Consider the following 21339-nt stretch of genomic DNA (forward strand, 5'->3'; position numbering starts at 1 on the left):
GCCCGACTAATACGTGTCCATTGGGCCTTCTCGACACGACGACGCCGTCGCTCGCCGTTGGTCTCTGTATTGGGATTTAAATAATCGGCGAGGCCAATGCCTTCTGATCCTCACCAAAATTGAACACCGTGGGTGCCCAGAAGGAAGATTCTCGCCGGAGATTTCAATTGTATTACGATTCCAACTTTTCTATTGCAAAGGTTCAATTTTTATCTTTTTCGCAGGCGCCGGTGATTTCCGGAATAACGATTTAGGGTTTTAGGATGATCGTGTTCAATCCTTGATGAATCAATCTACGTCAAAGAGAAATCTGGGTTATTAGAAAAGTGGAAAATTGTGTTCTTAGTGAAGGTAATATGGGTGATCAAAGTATATCTAATAAGCCTCTGGATGAGAAGGTTTCAATGGATTTGACTTGTGGTCAGGAGGCGATTTTGGAAGAGCTTAGGATTTGTTTACCCAAATGGGTTACACAAGAACAAGTCACAGATATGATTAGAGGGACATGTAGGAATATAGTCGAAATTGTTGATAATTTTTACGAGCACGAGACTAAATTCTATGAGCAAGTTTCTGCTGTTATATCTTTCACTTCTAGAGATGGAATTAGTTCGAGTAACCACGATGCATTTGTTTCGAAACTGGAGTTTATTCACTGTGAAACAGAGCGGAGTGAAAGTTGTCAGCCATCGCAGTTTCACAAGCTTAAGAGCATGAGTAGTTCACAGAAGAGCAGTATTTCTCCTGTGAAGAGGAACAGAAAGATTAAAGGTAAACCAAAGAAGAAAGGAAAAGCTTCTTCTAAGGTAGAATCTGGAGGCCCAAAGCAAGCTTCAATAACTAAATTCTTCAACAAAGTTTCTTCAGAAGGAACCAAGTCTTAGGAGGCTAAATAAGCGTATTTTGGAAGTAATATGGTGACCTGTTTCTGCCAAATGCTAATAGAGGGATGAACTGTTGCCTGATGTCAACAGATACTACCTCATTGATACTGCAGAAGCGAGAATGTTGGAAGATTGGATTTCTCTTACTCATATTCAGAATGGTAAGCAAACTATGAATCCTGGAGTTACAATTGACTCATCTTCACAGCAACTATGACCGAAAGATCTCGCGCTGGCACGTTTTTGCAATGTAAGTTCAATGTTTTGTCTACGATGGCCTCATTGAGAAAGCTGTAATCATTTAGTTGCAGAATTATATCAGTTTTTGAGTCAGTGTTGATTTCAAAGAGCATTGCATTTATGTTTGAATGTTATCTGGTTCAACTTTCATTTCCTGATATGATTCTGGTATTGAGTCTGCTGCTTAACTAAATCCAGTGTTGTATTTACGAGCTTGTATTCCAAAACTCATTAGCATTGAAAACGGAAGAAAGAACAGACGTATTTGTCTTCTTTACAATTTCAAAACAACTGATTCTATGATTGCTGTTACAAGGCTAAAAGAAAGTAAATTAATATCCTCAAGATCATGGTTCTGCTGCATTCTATTGAATATGATCTCTAGCAACAGCTTCCATTGTCCTAAAACCTTCTTACAACAAGTTGAATATCGCTTCGCGTGATCCAAGCCATGCCCCGTGACCAATGCTATCTTTCCGGTCTCTTTGTCCTGAAATACCAACATAAGAGGTTTCTGTTTCCACTAAAGATAAGAAAAAACAATATAAGAAGTTATGAAGCAGGAGAAAGGTCAGTGTGCAAGTACTTTCATCAGCAGACCAACACACAACTGAAGGGACAGAGTTGGAGAATTTATTTTCAGACATAAGTTGACCAGATTTGATACTCCAAATGCGAGTATAGCAGTCATCTCCTCCTGAATCAAACACCCAAGCAAAATGAAATTAGATCATCTTAATCTAATCAAACTATTGATGCTTTTCCAAGATCCAATTATGATTTCAGAACAAAGGGTTCCTTTTATTACCTGACAAAATAAATCTTTCTGACGGGTCGATGCCAAATTCGATGGGAGTATGAGAATTTACATGTCCTTCATATGTCTGTACACCGACCCCTCTCTTAACCATGCGTTGATCGTATAGCTTGATCTAAAAAAGAAAAAAATTGCTTTTGTCAATCTCGTAGTAAGTGTATGCAGAAGCTAGAGCTAGTAGGTACTCACTGTTCCATCCATGGAGCTTGCCATTAAGTATTGATCAGAAGTTTTTAGTGTCTTCAGGCTAGAGAAGGAAGGAGCAAATTAATAGAGTCACAAAAACAAAGAAGTAAAGAGGATTTTCATATATGGTTTCAGTCGTGGACCGACCATGTAAGAGATGACGGCATATAGATTACATGAGACGGGTTTATGTTTCCTTGGAGCTGCAAAAATAGAATGTTGTGACTTGTGAGGAAAGCTCAAGAGAAAAAAATGAAAAGTTGTGACCAGAACAAAAAGTTGTGACCAGAACAAAGTCGTTACATGATCTTAGCAGTACCTCGAACCATTGTTTCTTTGTAGAAGTTAGACCGGTTTTACTCGATGATTGATATCGTATCTGGTGTCTAGTGAGCCTTGGAAAAGGTCTACCTGGTCTCTCACGTAGATCAACTGACACAATGGCTCCATTTCTGAGTCCGCAATGAACAATGTTTCCCTGAGAAAAAGAAGTAGAAGCAAAACATAAATACATGTGTCCTTCAGTTAAAAATGAAGACATGACTTTGACTTGTCAGAAGGGAGGTTCAGACAGCAAGTTAGCTGGAGTTATATACTCAACTAAGAAACAGTATCGAGCCGCTAGAAAACGATGCATCTCGGAGCTTGGAATTAAGAGAACTTTACCGATTGATGAAATTGTAGAGCAAAAACATCGCTTTTGCTTCGAAGAAAGTATGAACCTACTCCTGTTTCCAAATCAACCAAACCAGCTCCTAAGTCGGTACCTGTAATTTATCAAAAAATCTTTTAATAATTTCCATATGATTCTTGAACCGAGTCCATTTACAGAAAAATGCATTTGCTCTCTAGGTATAACTGTAACTGTAATAAAGTAAAATCTTGGGTGACAAAAATATAACATCGTAAGAAAGAGAAGGTACCAATAGCTGCATGACTCCCACTTATATTGCAATCAGATGTCCAAATGGTACACTCAGAGGAAACATTCCCTTGGAGGCTTCGCGGAGTAAGTATGTTCACTTCCTCAGCAACATTTAAGATAAAAATCGACCCACGGCCAGTTGATCCCAATGTAGTTATTCTGTTTTCTCATGTCAAGGTTTTACAAATGGGAAATCAAGACCGAGAGTAAAAGATAAGACACATTTAAAGGATACAATGCCCGGTTTACGGGGTGGGAGTTTTCAGATGCATCAGATCTTCCGATTAACTCAATAGAAGATATAGAAGATAAGGCGACCAGACAAGGTTGCGTAGGTCTCAATATATGCTCAGGTGCTTCCCTCTCTTCTGTATCGTTTTCTTTGCAAGGAAGAACAGAAACTGGATCACACTCGATTACACCATCGTATACTTGTCTATCTTTGGAAACTCTTAGAATGCTGCAAAAAAAAACTTCCAAAGCATATAAGTTGGCCTGCAAATAATTTAAACAGCTCTACTAACTCTTCAATAAATGGAAATACATAAAGTTTCATAGTCCAGTTTTGAACATCCATAAAAACCAATAATTCCAAGAAGCTGACTAATACATACCTCAAGCAACCACCAGCACTGCCTGCTACTAGGATGTTCTTTCTGGTCAAGCCTACAGGTGTTTGTACATCAACCTGAAACTGTTTCAAAGCGGTATCGCCAATGTCTTCTGTGGATCCGTATCTCCATACCTAAACATAAGAAATGTTTCATATCTGTCTTCTGTACTCTTAAATAAGAAACAAAAAGGTTAAGTTATTCTAGGTGGTAATTACCACAGGATAAGAAGCTTGTGTCTTTTGAATCTCGTCCCTGAAGTTAGACATCTTCTTGTTGACAGAAATAACATTGCCATTTAACTCTCGGGAATAAACTAGCTTCAATGCTTTTAGTTTAGTCCTCTTCTGATAATTAGTTTCCTGATGCAATTTCCATATAACTAATCACTGATTTACATAAACAAGTTCAAGCTAGAGAAGATTGGAGAATTCTCATTGATTCTGCAAGACTCGACCTTTACTACATAAACTTGAAAAAGTTGAATTTGTAGTAAACTGACCTGTTCAGGCTTTGGCTCGGGTTTTTGTTTCGTTCTTGAAGAAGAAGAAGACTTTGCACCAGGGATAGGACCTTTAATGGGAAAATATCTGTTCTTCTCCTCGTCGTAATAAAACCCAGGAAGTTCTGAAAAAAAAAAAAATCAAAGATAAACCAAATTCCCACATCAAAATCTCGGATACGCAATCGAAAATAGAAGAATCCGTCGAGGAAGAAGATTCAGACCTGGTTTCATGTTGTGTCGGACTTGGAGTCGACTCTGTTCTCTGTGTTCTTTCTCATCAGACACCATTAAAGGCTAACATGCGCCATATAAATAGCTTTAGGTTTTAAGAATTGAACCGGAAACGTGTTTTTATTCAATTATGGTTTAAAATGGACCGGTTTATGATCCGGTTTACAATAGTGAAAAACAGAAAACTAAAACGTATATCCTTTTTGTTCACAACAAACAACTTCAACATTATTTAAAGGGACTCTCCACAAAGCTTTTTAGTTCTTGTGCTGTAATCTCCCACTCTCAGCACCAGCAAAAGGATCAATAATAACATTTACCACCGCGGGTTTTCTTGCGGCGAACGACTCAGCGAGAGCGGATTTAAGCTCATCGGGTGTTTCCACAATATAACCTTTGCCTCCAAAGGCTTCAATGAGCTTGTGGTAGCCTGCATTAGGAACAAATGATGTTGGTGCTGGATCTTCTTTATGAGGACCGGAGATTTCTTCAGGTCCCCTTCGATCACCGCCGTAGACACCACCATTGTTGAAGACTATAATCACCACAGCAAGATTGTATCGAACCAATGTCTGCAATCATCATTAAAGACAAAAGTTCAGACAAAAGACAATTTCCACATTATGCTAATAAGTATGTAAATCTTTTTACTACCTCGACTTCCATGGCGCTGAAGCCAAAACCAGAGTCTCCTTCAACAGCGACAACAAGCCGATCAGGAGAAGCAACAGCAGCAGCAATACAATAACCTAAACCAACACCCATAGTTCCCCAAGTTCCTGCATCAAGCCTTGTCCTTGGCTCTTTCTGAACCAAAACAGATCTTCCTACATCCATTGTATTAGCTCCTTCCGATACCACAACAGGACTCGGTCCTTCCACAGCCAAAATAGCGTCTCTGATTATCCTCATAGGAGTCAAGAAATTGAAAGGAACCACATCTTTAGCAAGCTGTATCTCCATCTTCTCACCATTCTCTTTCGCCTTCTTCGAAATCGATTCCACCCATGAATTAGACTTCCCTAAACAAAAAGGATCGTCTTTGATCTCTCTATTCAACAATCCAATCACAGTTTTAGCATCTCCAACAATCCCCAAATGAGGTTTCCTTAGCTCAATCTCTTCCTCAGAGACATCCACCAATATAAATTTTACATCTTTATCCCATTTAGGCGACTCTCCGAAATGAAGAAGCCAGTTAAGCCTAGCTCCAACCACCAACGCGACATCACATTTCCCAATAGCAAGAGACCTCGCCGCAGTCGCCGAGAACTCGTGTGTGTCCGGTAACAAACCTTTACCCATCGGAGTTGGTAAAAAGGGTATTCCAGTAATTTCAACAAGCTTCTTCAGCTCATCTTCTGCTCTCGAATACGCAGCTCCTTTACCAAACACAATCAACGGCCTCTCAGCTTTCCTCAGCAACGAAACCGCCGATTCAATCTCCGATCTCAGAGATCCACGAATCGGTTCTTCCTTCCGTGATCTCTCAACCTCATCCACCAATTTATCAGCTTCCGATTCCGATATCTTCTGACGCAACACATCAGTCGGAATATCCAGATAACACCCACCGGGTCGACCCGAAACAGCTCGATCCAAAACCCTAGAAACACAATCAGGGATTTCACGAACATCTTTCGCTTTCTCTGATAATTTCGAGAAAGCTTTAACCGCTTCGATCTGATCAAGCTCCTGGAAATCTCCACGACCAACATCTCTCTGATCACAAGAACCAGAGATCATCACCATCGGCCATGTATTAACCCAAGCGTTGGAAAGACCCGCGAGCCCATGAACACAACCCGGACCCGAAACCGTTAAAAGGATACCCGGTTTACCCGTGAGGTAACCGTAAGCTGAAGCGGCGTAACCAGCGGATTGTTCGTTGTGGAAGGCGATGAAACGTATACCTAAAGCCATAGCTCGGCTAGCTAGAGACGTGACGGGGATTCCAACGACGCCGAACATGTGGGTTACGCCGAGATGAGAGAGTGACTTGGCCACGAGAACGTTGCCATCAATTGACGGTGGAGTGGTTTCTGATTTATCCGCCATGTTCTCTTGGATTTGCTCAAAGTTTCAGTTTCTTCTACTTGCTTTAGTTTCTTTATATAGCCTTTTGTATTTGTGTTTTACTCTTACTGTGATTACGTGTTTTGCATTAATGCTACTATTAGCCTATTATTGACTTCTTTATTTGCATTTTGTGTGTTCTCTGAAAATTTTATCTACAAACTTGTACACGTAATTATGTGTGTTTTGCTAATTTAAAAGTTATCTACGTAGCAAATAGTAAAATTCTCAACAAATTGATTATACGACCAAACTATACATGAATTTCTTTATTTTTGGCAACTTACATTATTCAATAACAAAGTAGTATGACAGATAACTTAATTTACAAAGGTATTGTGATTTAGTGATTCAATAAAATATATCTTTGGTTTTGGTCACTAGCGACTCCTACTTACCTAATCTTCTCAATAATTTGGATTTGGATGTGATAAAATGATAAATTTATGAGTTCATGGTTTGGAACAAGTGACCTTGTATAACCCTTGAGGGCTGCCACTAGAATTGTTTTGTAGTTAGCAAAGAAAACAAATCAAATTTGGATTTGTTCTTTTACACAAAGTGGATGATTTTGACCACGACAAAACTAGAGCACCACTCAAAGATTTCTCATGATTTTGCGAGTCTACAAAATAAATTTTTTTTTCTCCAACGGTAGTGAATTCCACAATCGATTGAGCTAACAATTTATCAAATAAACTTGGACTCGTTTAATTTAATGAAGAAAACAGAAGAGCTTGACAAAAAGAAAAAAACAACAACGTGTGGAACCATTAACAATCAAACATCTTTAATGGCACGCACGTCCTCTCTCAAAAAATTTCCTCACGTATACATACGCTCAAAACATTCAAGAACCAATGCTAAGGTTCCCATTTGAGTTCTTTTTGTAAACAAAAACATGGCGAGATCGCTCAAGAAATCAGCCAAGTTGAGTCTAAGAAGAGTCCGGATCAATTCACCTTCGATTAGGTTCAAACCGGACTCGAGTTCCATAGAGAGAGACCAAAGAATCGAGTTTCTAGGCGAAAATGGTGATGATGCCGGATCCGGAGAAGAAGACACCAAAGAAGCAAACAATGAAAGTGAAGAGGTTGAAGATAAGGAAGAAGAAAGAGTCAAAGTAATTGTAGAGGAGGAAGAAGAAAAAGAACAAGATGATGCCAAGAGCTTTAACATTGGAGGCGGAGAAGGAAAAAAAGAGGCGGTGGCAGCGGTTGAGGCGGTTGAGGAGGAGGCGGAAGGCGGGAATAGAGTAATGGTGGTGGTTGATAAAGCGCTTGCTTCTACCGGAGCTTTAGAATGGGCTATTACGCATACTTTACAACCACAAGACACTCTTTTTCTGTTATACTTTGCAAAACCGTTTAGAAAAAGTTCTTCTCTTTCTCTCCTCTTTGTCAATTTTCTTGTTTAAGGTTTGTTTGGTTTGGCTAATGAGGTTTTTCGGATTGAGTTTTAGGTAAAAGGAAGAACCGAAAACGCGAGGTGAAAACCGATGAATTGGTCCATACTTTAAAGAAACTGTGCCAAACGAAACGACCCGGGGTGAGTCACACTTGGTATTCGATTGTTTATACATATAATGAAAGCTACACTATTACTGTTCTGATCAAATTCTGGCGACGTGTGGATTTCTTTTATGAATGTCAGATAGAAGTGGAGATAAGGAGGTTAGAGGGGAAAGACAAAGACAAAGGGCAGAAGATAGTTGAAGAATCAAAGAAACAACAAGTGAGCCTTTTAGTGGTTGGACAAGAGAAGAAACCTCCGGTCTGGAGGCTATTGAAGAGATGGGCGTGGAAGAGACGCCGTGGACACGAAGGTGTTCTCAAATACTGCCTCGAAAACGCCTCTTGCATGACAATCGCGGTTAAACCCAAGAACCGCAAGCTCGGCGGTTACTTAATCACCACCAAACGCCACAAAAACTTCTGGCTTCTCGCTTGACAACAACGCAAGTTTTCCTCTTTTGTGTTTGTATCATTCATAAGGCTTTAAAATTTTTTCACCTATTTCATCTTTTATACATGAAACAAACTTGCTCCAGTACACAAAAATCAAATAGGCCTTTCTTGGATTATTGATATAACAATGTTACTGCACAAGAACTATGAACAATTTTCCCTATCTTCTGCTGGTTCAATCGGTTAATGATTCCGAGATTCTGTTAATTAACACAATACATTGGAAAGCAAGTGAGACTTCTTGGTGTTTACTAACCTTCTCTTTTTGAGCTCAGCTTTCATTGTCATCGTTTCGGGTTTGGTCCAAAACTACTGAACCCAATGCTTATAAGCAATCTGGTGAAGCTGATCATATCCCGCAAGCACTCCTGCTCCTGCTACTCCAAGAAGCATGTTCGCAGTAACTCCTCTATATAGCGCATAGAACCCTTCCGACTTCAATATCTCTCTTAAGGCATGAATGGTGTTCCGGTATTTAACAGGTTGTCCTGATGTAAGCATCATTCTCCTCCTAAGTGTGTCAAAAGGGTAAGCAATGACGCCTGCAGAGGTAGTAATACTCCAACCCAATAGAAAACTAGCCAAGAAGTTTCCCTGTCACGGAATCAAAGAACCATTTTTAGCTATTTTCTGCTATAGATTAAGAAATAATAACGGCATACATAGATGACATTACCTCTAAGGAACCGACTAACACAATGGGTTTGATGGTGTCGTACATCCCAAAATACATTCCTCGGTAAAGAGTGATTCCCACTATTGACACACCAAATCCACGGTAAAGACCTTTAATACCGTCACTTGACAAAGTTTTACGATACACATCGATCATCCCTTTAAACTGTCTCTTGCCATTAACAGAACATTCCTTTGCATCAGTGCCTAAACGGGTCCGCGCATAATCCAAATGGTACAGAAACAAGGAAGTTGTTGCTCCAGCAGCACTTCCCGAAGCTACATTTCCAGCAAACCACTTCAAGTAACCATCTTTCTCTTTCGAACATCCAAGAAGGTTCTTGAAGTAACCTTTAAATGCAAAGTTGGAAGCCTAAAAGCAATTAAATTTAGTGACAATAAGAATCTAACACAAACCTCAGCACGCTGATCTAAAGTAAGGGTTCTTGGAATGTAGTACCTGTGTAGGGAAATATCGTATGACATTGGCTTGGTTTCCTCTCCAAAAGGACAAAACACCTTCTTCTCTATAGATTCTGGTAAAGCAATTACCCAAACCAGTGTAAGGTCTTATGAGATGTCCAGTCTTTATCATCTCCCCTTGATTCTGCAGTAAAAGCTTCACCCTTTCGATTGGAGCAGCTGCAGATTTGGCAACAATGGCTGCAGCACCACCCATCACAAAATCAGCAGAGAATCTCTCGGATTTTCCGATCAAAGCCATCCTCTTTTCCCTCACCTAATTCTATACCAATAAATATAGAGATGTTATGGGCAAGAGTTTCTTCTGGGTTCTAGAAATATCAAATCCTAAAGCTAAAAAGGAACAAAATTTGATAATAAAAGGAAAGGTTTTGAAGTGAAAAACCTGGAGATTGCTAATTGATTCTCCGCCGCAGAGAGAAGAACTCGGCGGCGAAAGATTGATTTCCAGGTCGAGGAGGAGAAGAAGAGGAGGCGATTTCGTTATTTCGTTTTGAGAAGCCAATAAAATAGAAAAGAGATAATCATTTTCTGTGAATTTCAAAGCTGGAGGTGGAGGACAGGGCAGGAGCAATGGCTGGTTTTTTCTTTCTTTACTTAAAAAAATGGTTTTGTCCTTTTTTAATTTCGAATTTGAAACCAGGATCTGGAAATTTCTGGTTCAATTAAAACCGGACATTTTAAGGAAAACCGGAGATGGTTCGGTATATGGTGACTGTCTGACTGATCTGTGTCTTCTTTTTCATAAAGGTTTAAACTTTTAGTTCCAGAGACTGGGAGCGAAGCAATGGAATCAATGACGCCAATCTCGTGCCCTACGACTCCTCGTTGGAACCAAGACAGACCATTTCTCACTGGTCGCTTCCATCAGGTGCTCGATCTTCAGATGTGCTTGATTTTAGTTCTCTAATTCGTTCAAATTCTATTTAATTGTGAACATTGGTAACTTCTGAGAAAAAGTAGTTTTGACAATGGGTTTATCTCAGGAAACGAGGGCAAGCTCCAAGTTTGCTGATTCTAAGAGGTTTACTTTAGACTCGTCTAGGTATTTTGAAATTTTATACTAAAAATTAGTAATACATCTCTGTTTTAACCTCCCAAAGTCTGTTCCTTTTTCATCTTATTCTAAAGAGTCATTGACCTTTATATTTTGCTTTCAGCAGTTCTGGAGTAGAGCAGGCAATTGGCTGCTATGACACACCGGTTCAGGTTTGTGTTATTTTACAAAGCAAGTCTGTCCCTTTTTTTCTTGGCTTCCACTTATTCTGTGAGATTGTTATTATGTAACCTTGAAACTAGTGTTGGGGTCCTTAAAGCTTGGGTTTGAGTTGTGTAGTTTTTACAAGTTGGCATCATTGTAGGTGAAGTTGGTTTCTCGTTTTCGTGGCATAGACTAGGATAATTGACCTGAGCTAAACAATTGTGGAACTTCCTAGCCTAGGTTTAGAATTGGTGTCACCTCTTTTGTTATGTCCATTTCAGTAACTGTTTTTTATTCCTTTTGGCATGCAGGAGCTTATCGTCATTGATGATCTCTTATCTGCGTTGGTTGGAATTGAAGGGAGATATATTTCAATTAAAAGATTCCATGGGAAGGAGGATAGTATAGCTTTCCAAGTTGATCCATCAATGGATTTGGCACTACAGGTAAGTAGTACTCAACACAATAACTTTTGGTTCCTATCCCAAACATTTTTATCATGATGGTCTACAGTAGTCAACTGCAAAAAATCTGTGATTTCTAACCATGCTTGATCTGTTCTTTCTTAGAGCTACCGGAATTAGTGCATATGTATCATGTATGTACAAAGTCTTTCACATATTGAGACTGTTACAGTGATGTTTGCAAAGTGTATATTTATGTTTATGAAACTTGATGCATTTCATTGGTGTTCTGACTTCTTGAAAGTTCAATTATCTCCGAAGTCCAATAAAATGGACACATGCATTACTATGTTATGTCTAGGATGGTTCTCTCTTTTGAATAGGATTTTTAGAGATGTTATAACGGATTAACATTGTAATTCTTTATTTAATTGGCTCTTCTCATATATATTGACCGTTGCAAATAATTTTGCAGGAATTGGCGAAAAGAATATTTCCTTTATGTGAATATTATCTGCTGATTGACCAATTTGTGGAGTCAAGCTCGCAGTTCAAGAACGGGCTAGTTAACCATGCATTCGCGGCTGCACTCAGGGCACTCCTCCTTGTATGTGATATAGGTTGCTAGCTTTGTGGAAATTGTGATCCATTGTTTGTTGAGTTATTTTTCGTTCCCTTTCTGTTACAGATGGGGGATTTTGCGAACTGGATATGGATTTTTTTAACTAATAGTCAAGTTTGGGGATTTACTCAGTAAACTAAAAATATGAACTTGGAAAGCTCATTTTAGAATGCTCTTAGTTTGTTTATTGGGTTTCTTTCTTGTCCACTGAATTGGTGTTTTTTTATCACATTTCTGAGTGTGTGTATATGCATATGTATGAATATCTAAGATGACACATATAGCTCTTACTGTCTTCTTTGTTCCAAGTTCTTACTGTCTCTCTAATCCCTCTCTTACTATTGCCGCATTGAATAAACTGATAGTCTGATTCTTTTCTTTCCATTTCACATCTTGAGTTTCGTGTCTAACACATGTCATGCATTTTTTGGACTGAGGATATCATTTTATGTTAGCTTTGAGGTAATTTGACAACATTCTTTGCTATTGTTACACTAGTATTAACCATCCTCTCTTTTACCAGGATTATCAAGCCATGGTGGCACAATTGGAACATCAATTTCGACTTGGAAGACTTTCTATCCAAGGATTATGGTTTTACTGTCAGGTCTGTCTTTCTTCAAATAATCCAAGCTACAAGTTACGTAAACATTATGCTGATCGATTGTTTTTCGTATCTCTCAGCCCATGATGGGATCCATGCGCGCATTGGCTGCAGTAATTCAGCAGGCTTCAACGAAGCAGTTTGTGGGTTCTGGTGTTCTTAATCTCTTGCAAAGTCAGGTAGATTCCTGCTTTGGTCATTAAAAGTTTTTGGATTTTTTTGGTACTAGAATTAGCTTTTTTATTAAATGTCCTAATCTTGAAGACTATCATGCCTAGGCTAAAGCGATGGCTGGTGATAATTCAGTGAGGTCATTGTTAGAGAAAATGACGGAGTGTGCAAGCAACGCATACCTAAGCATATTGGAAAGGTTGATTACCATGCCTCTTTCTTTCTTGCTCGTAACTAGACTCCCATAAAAAAAACATTGTGCTACAATCTCTGCCCTTTCCCTTTTGTTATTGCTTGGAATGCTCAGATAAATCTAAGTCCAACCTGTGACTATGTTTTTCCTTTGTTTGGATGGAGTGATTAGCGAACATGTTTGTTATCTTTTGGTTTGGCAGATCTGTACATGGTTACCCTATTTGCTAGATCGCTTATATTATTATTCTTTGATGTGTCAACTAACTTTAAATAGTGTTTAATTAAGGTGGGTCTATGAAGGGATCATTGATGATCCGTATGGGGAATTTTTCATTGCCGAGAACAGGTCTCTCAAAAAGGTACTTCGATTGCTCAGCTCGTCTGCACTATTGTTAATTGCTTGATCTAACAATGTCAATTTTTTTTTGTACAGGAGAGCCTCAGTCAGGACTCTACAGCTAAATATTGGAGCCAAAGATACAGCCTTAAGGATACTATTCCTGGCTTCCTAGCAAACATTGCTGCAACAATATTGACCACAGGGAAATATCTAAACGTTATGAGAGAATGTGGGCACAATGTTCAGGTATGATTGTGAATGAATTTCCTGTTTATTAATACAATTAACAGTGTTTGTGACACTGGACCCGACATTGGCTGATTTTTTTTAACAGGTTCCCATATCAGAGAGATCTAAGTTAACAATATTTGGGTCAAATCATCATTATCTTGAATGCATAAAGGCTGCTCACGAATTTGCCAGTATAGAGCTTGTGAATCTCATCAAGGATAAGGTAATACTTATTTTGTTTTATGATGACTGCTTCTTTGATGTCGTTCCTCGTCAATACACCTCTCTGACCATCAGTATATGATTCAGTATGACCTTGTTGGAAGGCTTCGATCTATAAAGCACTATCTTCTTCTCGACCAGGTATGCTGGTTCTGTTCATGAATAACCAGTTATCTTCAGAGTTCTTCAGAATTTCCTAGGCACAAATTTATCAATGTGAAAAGTCTGTTGTTGAGTTGTTTTCTTCAGTCATTGATTTTGGTATAACAATGTAATGAACTACAGGGTGATTTCTTGGTTCATTTTATGGACATTGCTCGAGAGGAGCTCAACAAAAAAGTGCATGAAATATCTGTTGAAAAGTTGCAGGTACTTTTTTCCCCTTTAGAGCATGATTCAAAATATTAGACAAAGCTTCTTACCATTATTAAATCGTTATGGCCTCTACTTGTTTGCTGGAATCTAAATGGATGTGTATTATTTAGTCTTTGCTAGATCTTGCTCTACGTACCACAGCGGCTGCAGCAGATCCTCGTCACGAAGACTTGACTTGTTGTGTGGTGAGCAGTTAATTTGTCTTTTCCTGGATGTGATGAATTTACAGAGTTTGTACATTATATGTTCTCACTTTGTATTCATATCTTAGGATCGAGCTTCATTGCTTACGACTTTGGGAATGCACAAGGACACTGATAGCAATAGTATTGAGGACCCAATGAGCATCACTGGTCTAGAGACATTTTCCTTGAGCTACAAGGTCTGCTCCTTTCTTGCCTTGTCTGCAACTACCTGTTTGTATCTGGATTCGAACTATTTTGTTCGTCGAGATATATATAAGTAATAACACAGCTTAATGGCTATTAATGGTTGTTATATATAACTACTAATGCATTTCTAGAGTCATCATTCATACTTATATAAGTAATCGACAAATGCATATTCGATTGGCTACTCAATTGTTTGATTGTTGGTTGTGGCTTTGTGTTTCAGGTTCAATGGCCACTATCTATTGTCATATCAAAGAAAGCATTGTCAAAGTACCAGTTAATTTTCCGCTTTCTTTTTCATTGCAAACATGTGGAACGCCAGCTTTGTGGTGCTTGGCAGATACATCAAGTAAGGACTGATATAATATTGTGTAGCTTGTAATTTGTTTCAGTTTTGGTTTCTTCTAAAACCATTTTAATCATTTTGCTTCGCTAACAAACTGCTGTGAAAATTCTACAGGGGATTCGGTCTATGAACTCTAAGGGTACAGCAATTCTTAGATCATCGCTTCTCTGCCGTAGCATGCTTAAATTCATCAGTAGCCTTCTACATTATCTTACATTCGAGGCAAGTCTGAATGTTCTTTTTGTTTTGTTTTGTTTGTTTTTTAAAACATTTTTTTTTGCTAATAGAATGGAATCTGAATATTTTTTTGTTTTTTAAAGATTCTGATTGTCTATTCATAGATCCTGTTTTCCATTGTGATTTTGCGGTGTAAGTCTCTGGAAAACTAACTTCTAGAATTGCTGACATACACTCTGTATATTGAATCCAGATATCTCTGTAGTCGTAAAAACCATACTTACAAATGTAGGCACTTCTTGCAACTGTGTTTTTCGAGAAATACATTCTTGAAAACGTGATTCTGGAGAAATAAGTACACTATCAATGAACAGAGGAGAGAAATCACACCAGAAGTATATAAAGACATAATTCTTTATGAGATGATTTGGTGTTTATTTTAGCAACTATTGCCTCTCTAAGTTTTTCTAATGTTGTTTTTGCTTGTCTTTATGTGGGATGTCTCTTCAGGTTCTCGAACCAAATTGGCATGTAATGCACGATAGACTACAATCCACAAGGAGTGTAGATGAGGTAAGTGTAGAGACCTGCTTTGTTTTGGTTTGCAGGGAAAACATTCTTCATTGAACAATGTGCCATCATCTTGCAGGTGATACAACATCACGACTTTTTTCTTGATAAATGTCTGAGAGGATGCTTGCTTCTTTTACCTGACGTCCTTAAGGTTTGTCGCTGTTCCACTAAATGTTATGTTTTCTCAGGACAGATGTAACAGTGTGATGTGCTTCTCTTTCGTGCAACAAGAGCAAAAATTCTGAACGCACTAATAATAGTGTAATGTTTATCAATATTTTACACTCATATTTACTGATGGTGCAGAAAATGGAGAAGTTGAAATCAGTGTGTCTGCAATATGCTGCAGCCACACAGTGGTTGATATCATCGTCTATCGACATCAATAGCCAGTCTCATCCACAGAAGACAATGATAAGAGACACAACCGTTACAGAGTCCATATTGTAAGTAGTAACAAGGAATTGTTTTTCAAACTAATGGCTACACTATCTCTACAAAAGCCGTTGCTGTTAGAATTTTTGAACTTCATTATCACGGTATTGTTCTAATATGTCTGTTACGTGTTCTACCAGCAATTTCGAAAGGGAGTTCAACTCGGAGTTGCAGAGCTTAGGACCAGTCTTGAGCAAAGGCTCCCAGGCTGAGCCATACTTGACTCATCTCTCCCAGTGGATCCTTGGTGTTTCGAAAGAATAAGAGGTGAGACTTTAACTAAACAAACTCAGGCAATTCAATTTGTTTTTTAATGTTATCAAATGATATTCAGCTTGAGAAGTTGTTATGAGATGTGTGCGTGTGTTTAGGCTTTTGTTGTCGTTTCTTTATTTTGTTTGTGAACTCCACGATATAAGAACAAGTCTCAGGCTCTCTGTTAAAAATTTGCATTCAAGATTTGTGGGTTTTCACTGCAACTACATGTCTCTTGAGGGAAGTATCTGTGAATCTTTTACTGTGTAACTAAAAAGTAGTTTTGTTCAAATTTTCTTACAATGCATTACTCGCTCACAATAAACCCAGATCCATCTGTTTTACTGGCTAATATACAATAAACAAAATCCAATTATGCAATCCAAAGAGAGAAGTGAAAACACTCTCGACAAAGTACAGAAAAAGTTTCAGAAGACGAAAAAGATTTTGCTTCAGCAGTTGATGCCACACTTGGAAGTGTCAGGTCCTTTGGTCTTGAGCACAAAAGGATCAATTCTTACCCAAAGCAAAGAGAAGATAGATGCCAATAACACTGACCAAATCACCACAATGGTTGGTGTTCTGTTCTGTCTACCCATCAGACCTTTGAGGAATGGGTAGAGATGAACAATGACCCAAAAGGAGAAGAAGAGTTTACCAAATAGAGGTCCCCAAGACTGATATCCATTGTTAATGGCATCTGAGATGCCTGCAACAACGCCAACAATGTTTATGATTAAGACAGTTGTTGGAGGGATCAGCAGTGTTGTCCATTTGAATGCGTAAAGTTCTCCAAAGTCATCATCATCTGTTGCCTTTGATGTGACGGTGAAGTTTGTGTCAATGCCTGCTAAGATTTTGAGGAGACCTTGGACAACCGCAAAGAGATGAGCTGAGATTCCTCCAATGACCCAGAATTGCTCGTTTCTCCACCATTCCTCAATGCTAACTCCGCTCCATCTCAATTCCAAGATTCCCGTTACAATGATCGACATAAACAGTGAGATGAAGAAGAGACTAGCAAATGTGCTTATCTGAAAGAAAAATTGGGAAAACAGATAGTTAGCACATTTGATGCAGCTTCTAAGTGCTTTTCTCTGATAATTTTACTAACCGGTGGCATGATGAATTTGTCAGTAAGGAGACAGATGGCTGGAAGGATACAGTAGGCAAGAAGTGGTATAGATGTGAAGGGGTAGATTGTTGTGTTGGCATAAGCAAAACGCTCAAGCCACTTGAGTTTGCCTCCTTTGTAGCCATACCAGAGAGGACTGTGCCGGCTGAAAAATATCTCAACCGATCCAAGTGCCCAACGCAAAACCTGGTTTAACCTGTCTGATAGATTAATAGGAGCTGAACCTTTGAATGCAGGCCTCTTAGGCATGCAGTAAATAGACCTCCATCCACGGCAATGCATCTTGAATCCCGTCAAAATATCCTCTGTGATAGAGCCATAGATCCAACCCAGCTGCAATTTCGAGATACACAAACGTTTTTTACAATGGCCAGCTACTAAATCACAAATAAGAAGGTGATTTCTACGATTCAGTATTATTACCTCAGTTCCCCACTCAGTCTTGTCTTCATAACCGCAGCTTATGACATGGATTGCCTCTTTAAGGAGCACTGCAGGACTTGATGACGGAGGAACACCACCTTCTTCCATCAAAGTTGAGGTTACAAAGATGGATGATTGCCCAAATGTTTTCTCAAAGTTCATTTCAGACATCAAATGCTCCTTATCACCTTCTGCTCCTGCCAAAAAACACTATCAGATCCGCAAGATTCCAACATAAACGAAATCTACTGCAAGAATGGACTGATATTATAAGGTTGTTGGGATAATTTACCTCCAAGGGCTGCTACGTCACCATTCATGTCATTCTTGGAAAATTTCTTATTCTTTCTCCGGCGCCCAAAGCAAGGACAACAACCACAGCTTATCATCTTTGGACGTTTAGGACCCTTTGGTGGTTCATAACCATACAGAGCTTGTCGTTTGAAAACACAACCAGTACCAACGTAAACTGGACCTTGGATTCCATCTAGACCTTTCATATTGATCTGTAGCAAACAAGAGTGTAAGCAAGAGGGTACATTTTCATTTAGACCAGAAGTTGGAAAAATATGAATTGAGTCTTACATCAAAGAAGACTGTGTTTCTGTTGGCGTAACGATCGTTTGTGTCAATGCCATCAAACCTTTGAGGGAACTGAACATAGCAGACCTTCTTTCCAATCTGAGGATCCATCAAAAAACACATTGCTTCCCTCACGGCCTTGCTGTTGTTTACATAGTGATCACAGTCCAAGTTCAGCATGAAAGGAGCATTTGTGAGTACGCCTGCCACTCGAACCTGACAGAAGTATCAGGTTAGGTCCAAGACACGGAGATCAGTTTCTTGTTTGGTCCAAGGCAGATCAAGAAAATTACCAGGGCATTCATGGCGCCAGCTTTCTTGTGGTGTTGAAAACCAGGACGCTTCTCACGGGACACGTACACAAGCCGAGGAAGCTCATGCCCTTCGACATCAAATCCTCCGCTGTGGCCGAGGAAGACTTGGATCATACCGGGGTGGTCCTTGGTGTTGTTCCCTGGCCACGGTGTTCCATCTTGCATGATCCAACCTTCTAGAGGAACCTTTGAGGCCTTCGCCACTTGAGCGTTGATCCTGACCTTGAACTCCTCATATTCTCTCTGTCATATGTCAATTTCACTTATGAAGTTTAGATTATAGTGAAAAGATGGGTGGTGGTATAACTAGATCAGGTGATATACACTGACCTTCATGGCTCGACGTTCCTTAACAAATGTTGGGTGGACTTTGTCCTGGAGATAATCAACTTTCAACGTGAAGTACATCTCCGGTGCCCGTGGCTCTATGGAGAATTTCTTACAGAAGGGAACCCATTTTCTTGCAAACTCAGCAGTTTCCGAGAGAGATTCGAATGTAAGCATTGAAGCACCGTCGTCAGAGACATAGCAGGAGATTTTCTCAACTGGGTAGTCCATGGCCAAGATTGACAGCACAGTGTTGGATGTGACGAGGGGAGGCTCCTTCAATGGGTCCACCGTACTGACAAAGACATCTACAGGGGCAAGCATATTTGGTTCACCTTCTCTCTCGTACCTGTATAAACAAAAAATATTTACATCCAAACTCCAACGTCATAGATTTTAAGACTTCTACTTGAGAATCTGTGGATTTTACCTGAGGGAAAGCCGATCTAGATAGGTCTCACGTTCAATAGGGAACCACTTGGGGAACTGATCAAGAATCCAAGAGACAGCGAACCAGATTTCACAGATCACAGAGGTCAGCCATAATCCCAGAGCATCATGCACTGGATTCAAGAGCCTATACCGCAGAAAAACTGCTAGAATCACAAGCCTAGCGACGATGACCATCCGATATGGATTGATCTTGCTTGAGGCAATGGGAACTTTCCGCGAGAGTGGCTGCCGTGCCTCGTCGATCCTACAGCCATTTCCAGTCAAATCCAAAATTTTGTAAGCATGAATCCAAATCATACAAAACTGATGTCTTAGATAAATGTTTGTGGAGGCATTACAGTCCCATCTCAGGATCATCATCTGGTTCTGGCCCAAGATTTCCATGCTGGAGCTTCCAGTCATCCATTCTTTCCCGCCATCCTCCCTCACTCCCTACCACATTAAAATTACACACATAAACAAAAAGGAAAGTATTGTTAGAAAAAGGGTCTGCTGATGAATTTCATAGAAAGAATGTAATAGAACCCAAAGTCCATGTTTATGAAACTATGTCCCTATCTACTATTAAGCTGGAAGGCCTCATACTTATGTTATTTGCACATATGGAGATATGCATGACCCTAACTAATCATCACTGTGAGACATTCTTAAATCTATATGTAAGTTAACATTTCCATGAGACTCACCAGCTTCAGATGATGGATATGGGTGCACACGCTTATGAAGCCCATGTTCTCCATTACCATAACCTCCTCCAACTGGAAATTCTCCACTATGACCACCAGCTATAACAGGTGGGAATCTCCCATTCTCATCATCCTCAGGACCTCTTCCATAGCTCATTTTCCCATAAAGCATAGCCTCAGCAGAATGCTTATGCTTATCTTGTTCATGTTCGATATTAAATTCATACTCAATATCATCAATATCTTCTTCGTCTTCATCTCCCTCCACTCTTGGGCTTCCTTCAGAAACCAAAAAACAGATCATTACTCTCCAAGTTCAAACTAAAAAAAGGAACAGCCTTTTTAAATTTTCATAGAGGCATTTCGTCGAACAACACAAGAGCAGAGGGAGATTAATAAATAACTTACCTCTGAGACGCTTGTAACGAGTCTTACACTGAGGACAGTTTTGTGTTCCTTCTCTTCTCTCGTACTCATAGCAAGGTCTACACGCCGGAAAACCACACTCATTGCAAGCTACGAAGAGGTCTCCTTCTACTGTTAAACCAATCTGATCTCCACATATCTCACAGAATTGTCCATCTAGATTCTTCAGAGGCTTTGGCTGTTATAATTACACAAAAGTTTAAGTTCCTTAAAGACGAAATAAAACCTGAAATTTCTAATCAACAAAAAAAGATTCTAATGAAGTAAAGATAATAAAAAAAATGACAGCGATTAAAATGGTTAAACCTGACTTCTCAACTTAATATTACCAACAAAATTATTATGTTTGCTAACAAAGATATGAATTTTCTACAACATTATTGCAACTACAGAATACAGATTATAAATTTTTGTCTCATAATAAGAAGATGATTTTAAAAAATGATCATATTTTTATTCCCAAAACATACGAATTTTTAAAAAATAGTAACCAAATAAAACGAAAAAATGCAATAATATTTTACTAGCGTTGGTAAAAAAAAACTTTGGTAAGTGATGAGAAAAAGTAAATGTGAAAAACCTCTTCATGGTTGTGAATGACGACTAGTTCATTACGGTTATGAGAACCGGCGACAAGACCGGCGCTAGCTTCCATAGGGACGGCCGGAGATTAGCAGCGATCTTGAGAGAACAAAACGGTGATCAATGAGAGACGAATAAGTTTGGTTTTTATGTGTGAAAAGCTTTTAGTTTCTCTCTCTGTATGGTACATAGTTTGTTGTAGAGTCTCCATTGCCTTCAAGCTAAGCTTTCGTTTTATATTATTTCTTTTTTGTAAAAACAACTGTTT

The 21339-nt window shown here is 39.1% G+C and overlaps 7 protein-coding genes and 2 long non-coding RNA genes across 11 annotated transcripts; 3 read left to right on the forward strand and 6 right to left on the reverse strand.

Moving 5' to 3' along the window:
- Positions 1-19: 19 nt before the first annotated feature.
- AT5G17360 (DNA ligase) lies at positions 20-1396 on the forward strand. The gene has a single exon (NM_121742.2): positions 113-1396. It carries the CDS (start codon positions 357-359, stop codon positions 882-884), a length of 528 nt encoding a protein of 175 aa, NP_197238.1. The 5' UTR covers positions 113-356; the 3' UTR covers positions 885-1396.
- Positions 491-1281, reverse strand: AT5G02695. Its single transcript, NR_142620.1, has one exon. It is a non-coding gene; the product is annotated as an other RNA (long non-coding RNA).
- Positions 1397-1537: 141 nt separating the features above from the next.
- AT5G17370 (Transducin/WD40 repeat-like superfamily protein) lies at positions 1538-4488 on the reverse strand (the record flags this gene model as incomplete). 2 transcript variants are annotated; one of them, NM_001343495.1, is made up of 13 exons in its annotated part: positions 4390-4488; positions 4166-4290; positions 3882-4025; positions 3667-3797; positions 3288-3512; positions 3051-3211; positions 2794-2894; positions 2447-2605; positions 2275-2330; positions 2131-2188; positions 1933-2056; positions 1711-1821; positions 1538-1614 (listed from the first exon to the last, which is right to left on the reverse strand). In NM_001343495.1, the coding sequence occupies exons 1-13, from the start codon at positions 4454-4456 to the stop codon at positions 1538-1540; spliced, it is 1539 nt and encodes a 512-aa protein (NP_001318582.1). In that variant the 5' UTR covers positions 4457-4488. The 2 variants fall into 2 exon arrangements, with proteins under 2 accessions (NP_001318582.1, NP_001330573.1); NM_001343496.1 differs by having other exon boundaries at positions 1538-1821.
- Positions 4489-4495: 7 nt separating this feature from the next.
- AT5G17380 (Thiamine pyrophosphate dependent pyruvate decarboxylase family protein) lies at positions 4496-6649 on the reverse strand. The gene is made up of 2 exons (NM_121744.4): positions 5054-6649; positions 4496-4971 (listed from the first exon to the last, which is right to left on the reverse strand). The coding sequence occupies exons 1-2, from the start codon at positions 6455-6457 to the stop codon at positions 4657-4659; spliced, it is 1719 nt and encodes a 572-aa protein (NP_197240.1). The 5' UTR covers positions 6458-6649; the 3' UTR covers positions 4496-4656.
- A 560-nt stretch (positions 6650-7209) lies between these two features.
- Positions 7210-8425, forward strand: AT5G17390 (Adenine nucleotide alpha hydrolases-like superfamily protein; the record flags this gene model as incomplete). The annotated part of the gene is made up of 3 exons (NM_121745.2): positions 7210-7851; positions 7938-8023; positions 8129-8425. Exons 1-3 carry the CDS (start codon positions 7377-7379, stop codon positions 8423-8425), a joined length of 858 nt encoding a protein of 285 aa, NP_197241.1. The 5' UTR covers positions 7210-7376.
- Positions 8426-8525: 100 nt separating this feature from the next.
- On the reverse strand, positions 8526-10167 carry ER-ANT1 (endoplasmic reticulum-adenine nucleotide transporter 1). Its single transcript, NM_121746.4, has 4 exons — positions 9986-10167; positions 9578-9862; positions 9119-9490; positions 8526-9036 (listed from the first exon to the last, which is right to left on the reverse strand). The coding sequence occupies exons 2-4, from the start codon at positions 9839-9841 to the stop codon at positions 8752-8754; spliced, it is 921 nt and encodes a 306-aa protein (NP_568345.1). The 5' UTR covers positions 9842-9862; positions 9986-10167; the 3' UTR covers positions 8526-8751.
- A 138-nt stretch (positions 10168-10305) lies between these two features.
- AT5G17410 (Spc97 / Spc98 family of spindle pole body (SBP) component) lies at positions 10306-16432 on the forward strand. Of its 2 annotated transcripts, none has more exons than NM_121747.4 (21): positions 10306-10471; positions 10587-10645; positions 10764-10809; positions 11113-11247; positions 11681-11812; positions 12351-12434; positions 12512-12610; positions 12710-12801; positions 13084-13156; positions 13231-13383; positions 13472-13591; positions 13678-13731; positions 13876-13959; positions 14076-14150; positions 14237-14347; positions 14581-14706; positions 14818-14925; positions 15391-15453; positions 15530-15604; positions 15760-15899; positions 16029-16432. In NM_121747.4, exons 1-21 carry the CDS (start codon positions 10388-10390, stop codon positions 16150-16152), a joined length of 2037 nt encoding a protein of 678 aa, NP_568346.1. In that variant the 5' UTR covers positions 10306-10387; the 3' UTR covers positions 16153-16432. The 2 variants fall into 2 exon arrangements, with proteins under 2 accessions (NP_568346.1, NP_850838.1); NM_180507.2 differs by having other exon boundaries at positions 10347-10471; positions 10761-10809.
- AT5G02705 lies at positions 14911-15336 on the reverse strand. The gene has a single exon (NR_142621.1). It is a non-coding gene; the product is annotated as an other RNA (long non-coding RNA).
- Positions 16367-21237, reverse strand: IRX3 (Cellulose synthase family protein). The gene is made up of 12 exons (NM_121748.4): positions 21070-21237; positions 20472-20667; positions 20064-20342; positions 19716-19809; positions 19355-19621; positions 18928-19273; positions 18577-18840; positions 18287-18499; positions 17994-18207; positions 17702-17898; positions 17258-17611; positions 16367-17177 (listed from the first exon to the last, which is right to left on the reverse strand). Exons 1-12 carry the CDS (start codon positions 21142-21144, stop codon positions 16596-16598), a joined length of 3081 nt encoding a protein of 1026 aa, NP_197244.1. The 5' UTR covers positions 21145-21237; the 3' UTR covers positions 16367-16595.
- Between the last annotated feature and the right edge of the window lie 102 nt (positions 21238-21339).

The sequence above is a fragment of the Arabidopsis thaliana genome, chromosome 5 (assembly GCF_000001735.4).
Source record: "Arabidopsis thaliana chromosome 5, partial sequence".
NCBI classification, from domain to species: Eukaryota; Viridiplantae; Streptophyta; class Magnoliopsida; order Brassicales; family Brassicaceae; genus Arabidopsis; species Arabidopsis thaliana.

What these genes read in the sequence shown, in the direction of transcription:
- AT5G17360 (NM_121742.2), top strand. Translation starts at nt 357, where the DNA reads ATGGGTGATCAAAGTATATCTAATAAGCCTCTGGATGAGAAGGTTTCA.
- AT5G17380 (NM_121744.4), bottom strand. Translation starts at nt 6,457, where the DNA reads ATGGCGGATAAATCAGAAACCACTCCACCGTCAATTGATGGCAACGTT. An exon ending in TCAGCGCCATGGAAGTCGAG is followed by an intron (nt 4,972 to 5,053) that starts GTAGTAAAAAGA and finishes TGATGATTGCAG; the next exon opens with ACATTGGTTCGATACAATCT.
- ER-ANT1 (NM_121746.4), bottom strand. Translation starts at nt 9,841, where the DNA reads ATGGCTTTGATCGGAAAATCCGAGAGATTCTCTGCTGATTTTGTGATG. An exon ending in TACGATATTTCCCTACACAG is followed by an intron (nt 9,491 to 9,577) that starts GTACTACATTCC and finishes AATTGCTTTTAG; the next exon opens with GCTTCCAACTTTGCATTTAA. An exon ending in TGTTAGTCGGTTCCTTAGAG is followed by an intron (nt 9,037 to 9,118) that starts GTAATGTCATCT and finishes ATTCCGTGACAG; the next exon opens with GGAAACTTCTTGGCTAGTTT.
- AT5G17410 (NM_180507.2), top strand. Translation starts at nt 10,388, where the DNA reads ATGGAATCAATGACGCCAATCTCGTGCCCTACGACTCCTCGTTGGAAC. An exon ending in GCTATGACACACCGGTTCAG is followed by an intron (nt 10,810 to 11,112) that starts GTTTGTGTTATT and finishes TTTGGCATGCAG; the next exon opens with GAGCTTATCGTCATTGATGA. An exon ending in AAGACTTGACTTGTTGTGTG is followed by an intron (nt 14,151 to 14,236) that starts GTGAGCAGTTAA and finishes TTCATATCTTAG; the next exon opens with GATCGAGCTTCATTGCTTAC.
- IRX3 (NM_121748.4), bottom strand. Translation starts at nt 21,144, where the DNA reads ATGGAAGCTAGCGCCGGTCTTGTCGCCGGTTCTCATAACCGTAATGAA. An exon ending in TGACGTAGCAGCCCTTGGAG is followed by an intron (nt 17,899 to 17,993) that starts GTAAATTATCCC and finishes GTTTTTTGGCAG; the next exon opens with GAGCAGAAGGTGATAAGGAG. An exon ending in ACAAATTCATCATGCCACCG is followed by an intron (nt 17,178 to 17,257) that starts GTTAGTAAAATT and finishes TTTTTCTTTCAG; the next exon opens with ATAAGCACATTTGCTAGTCT.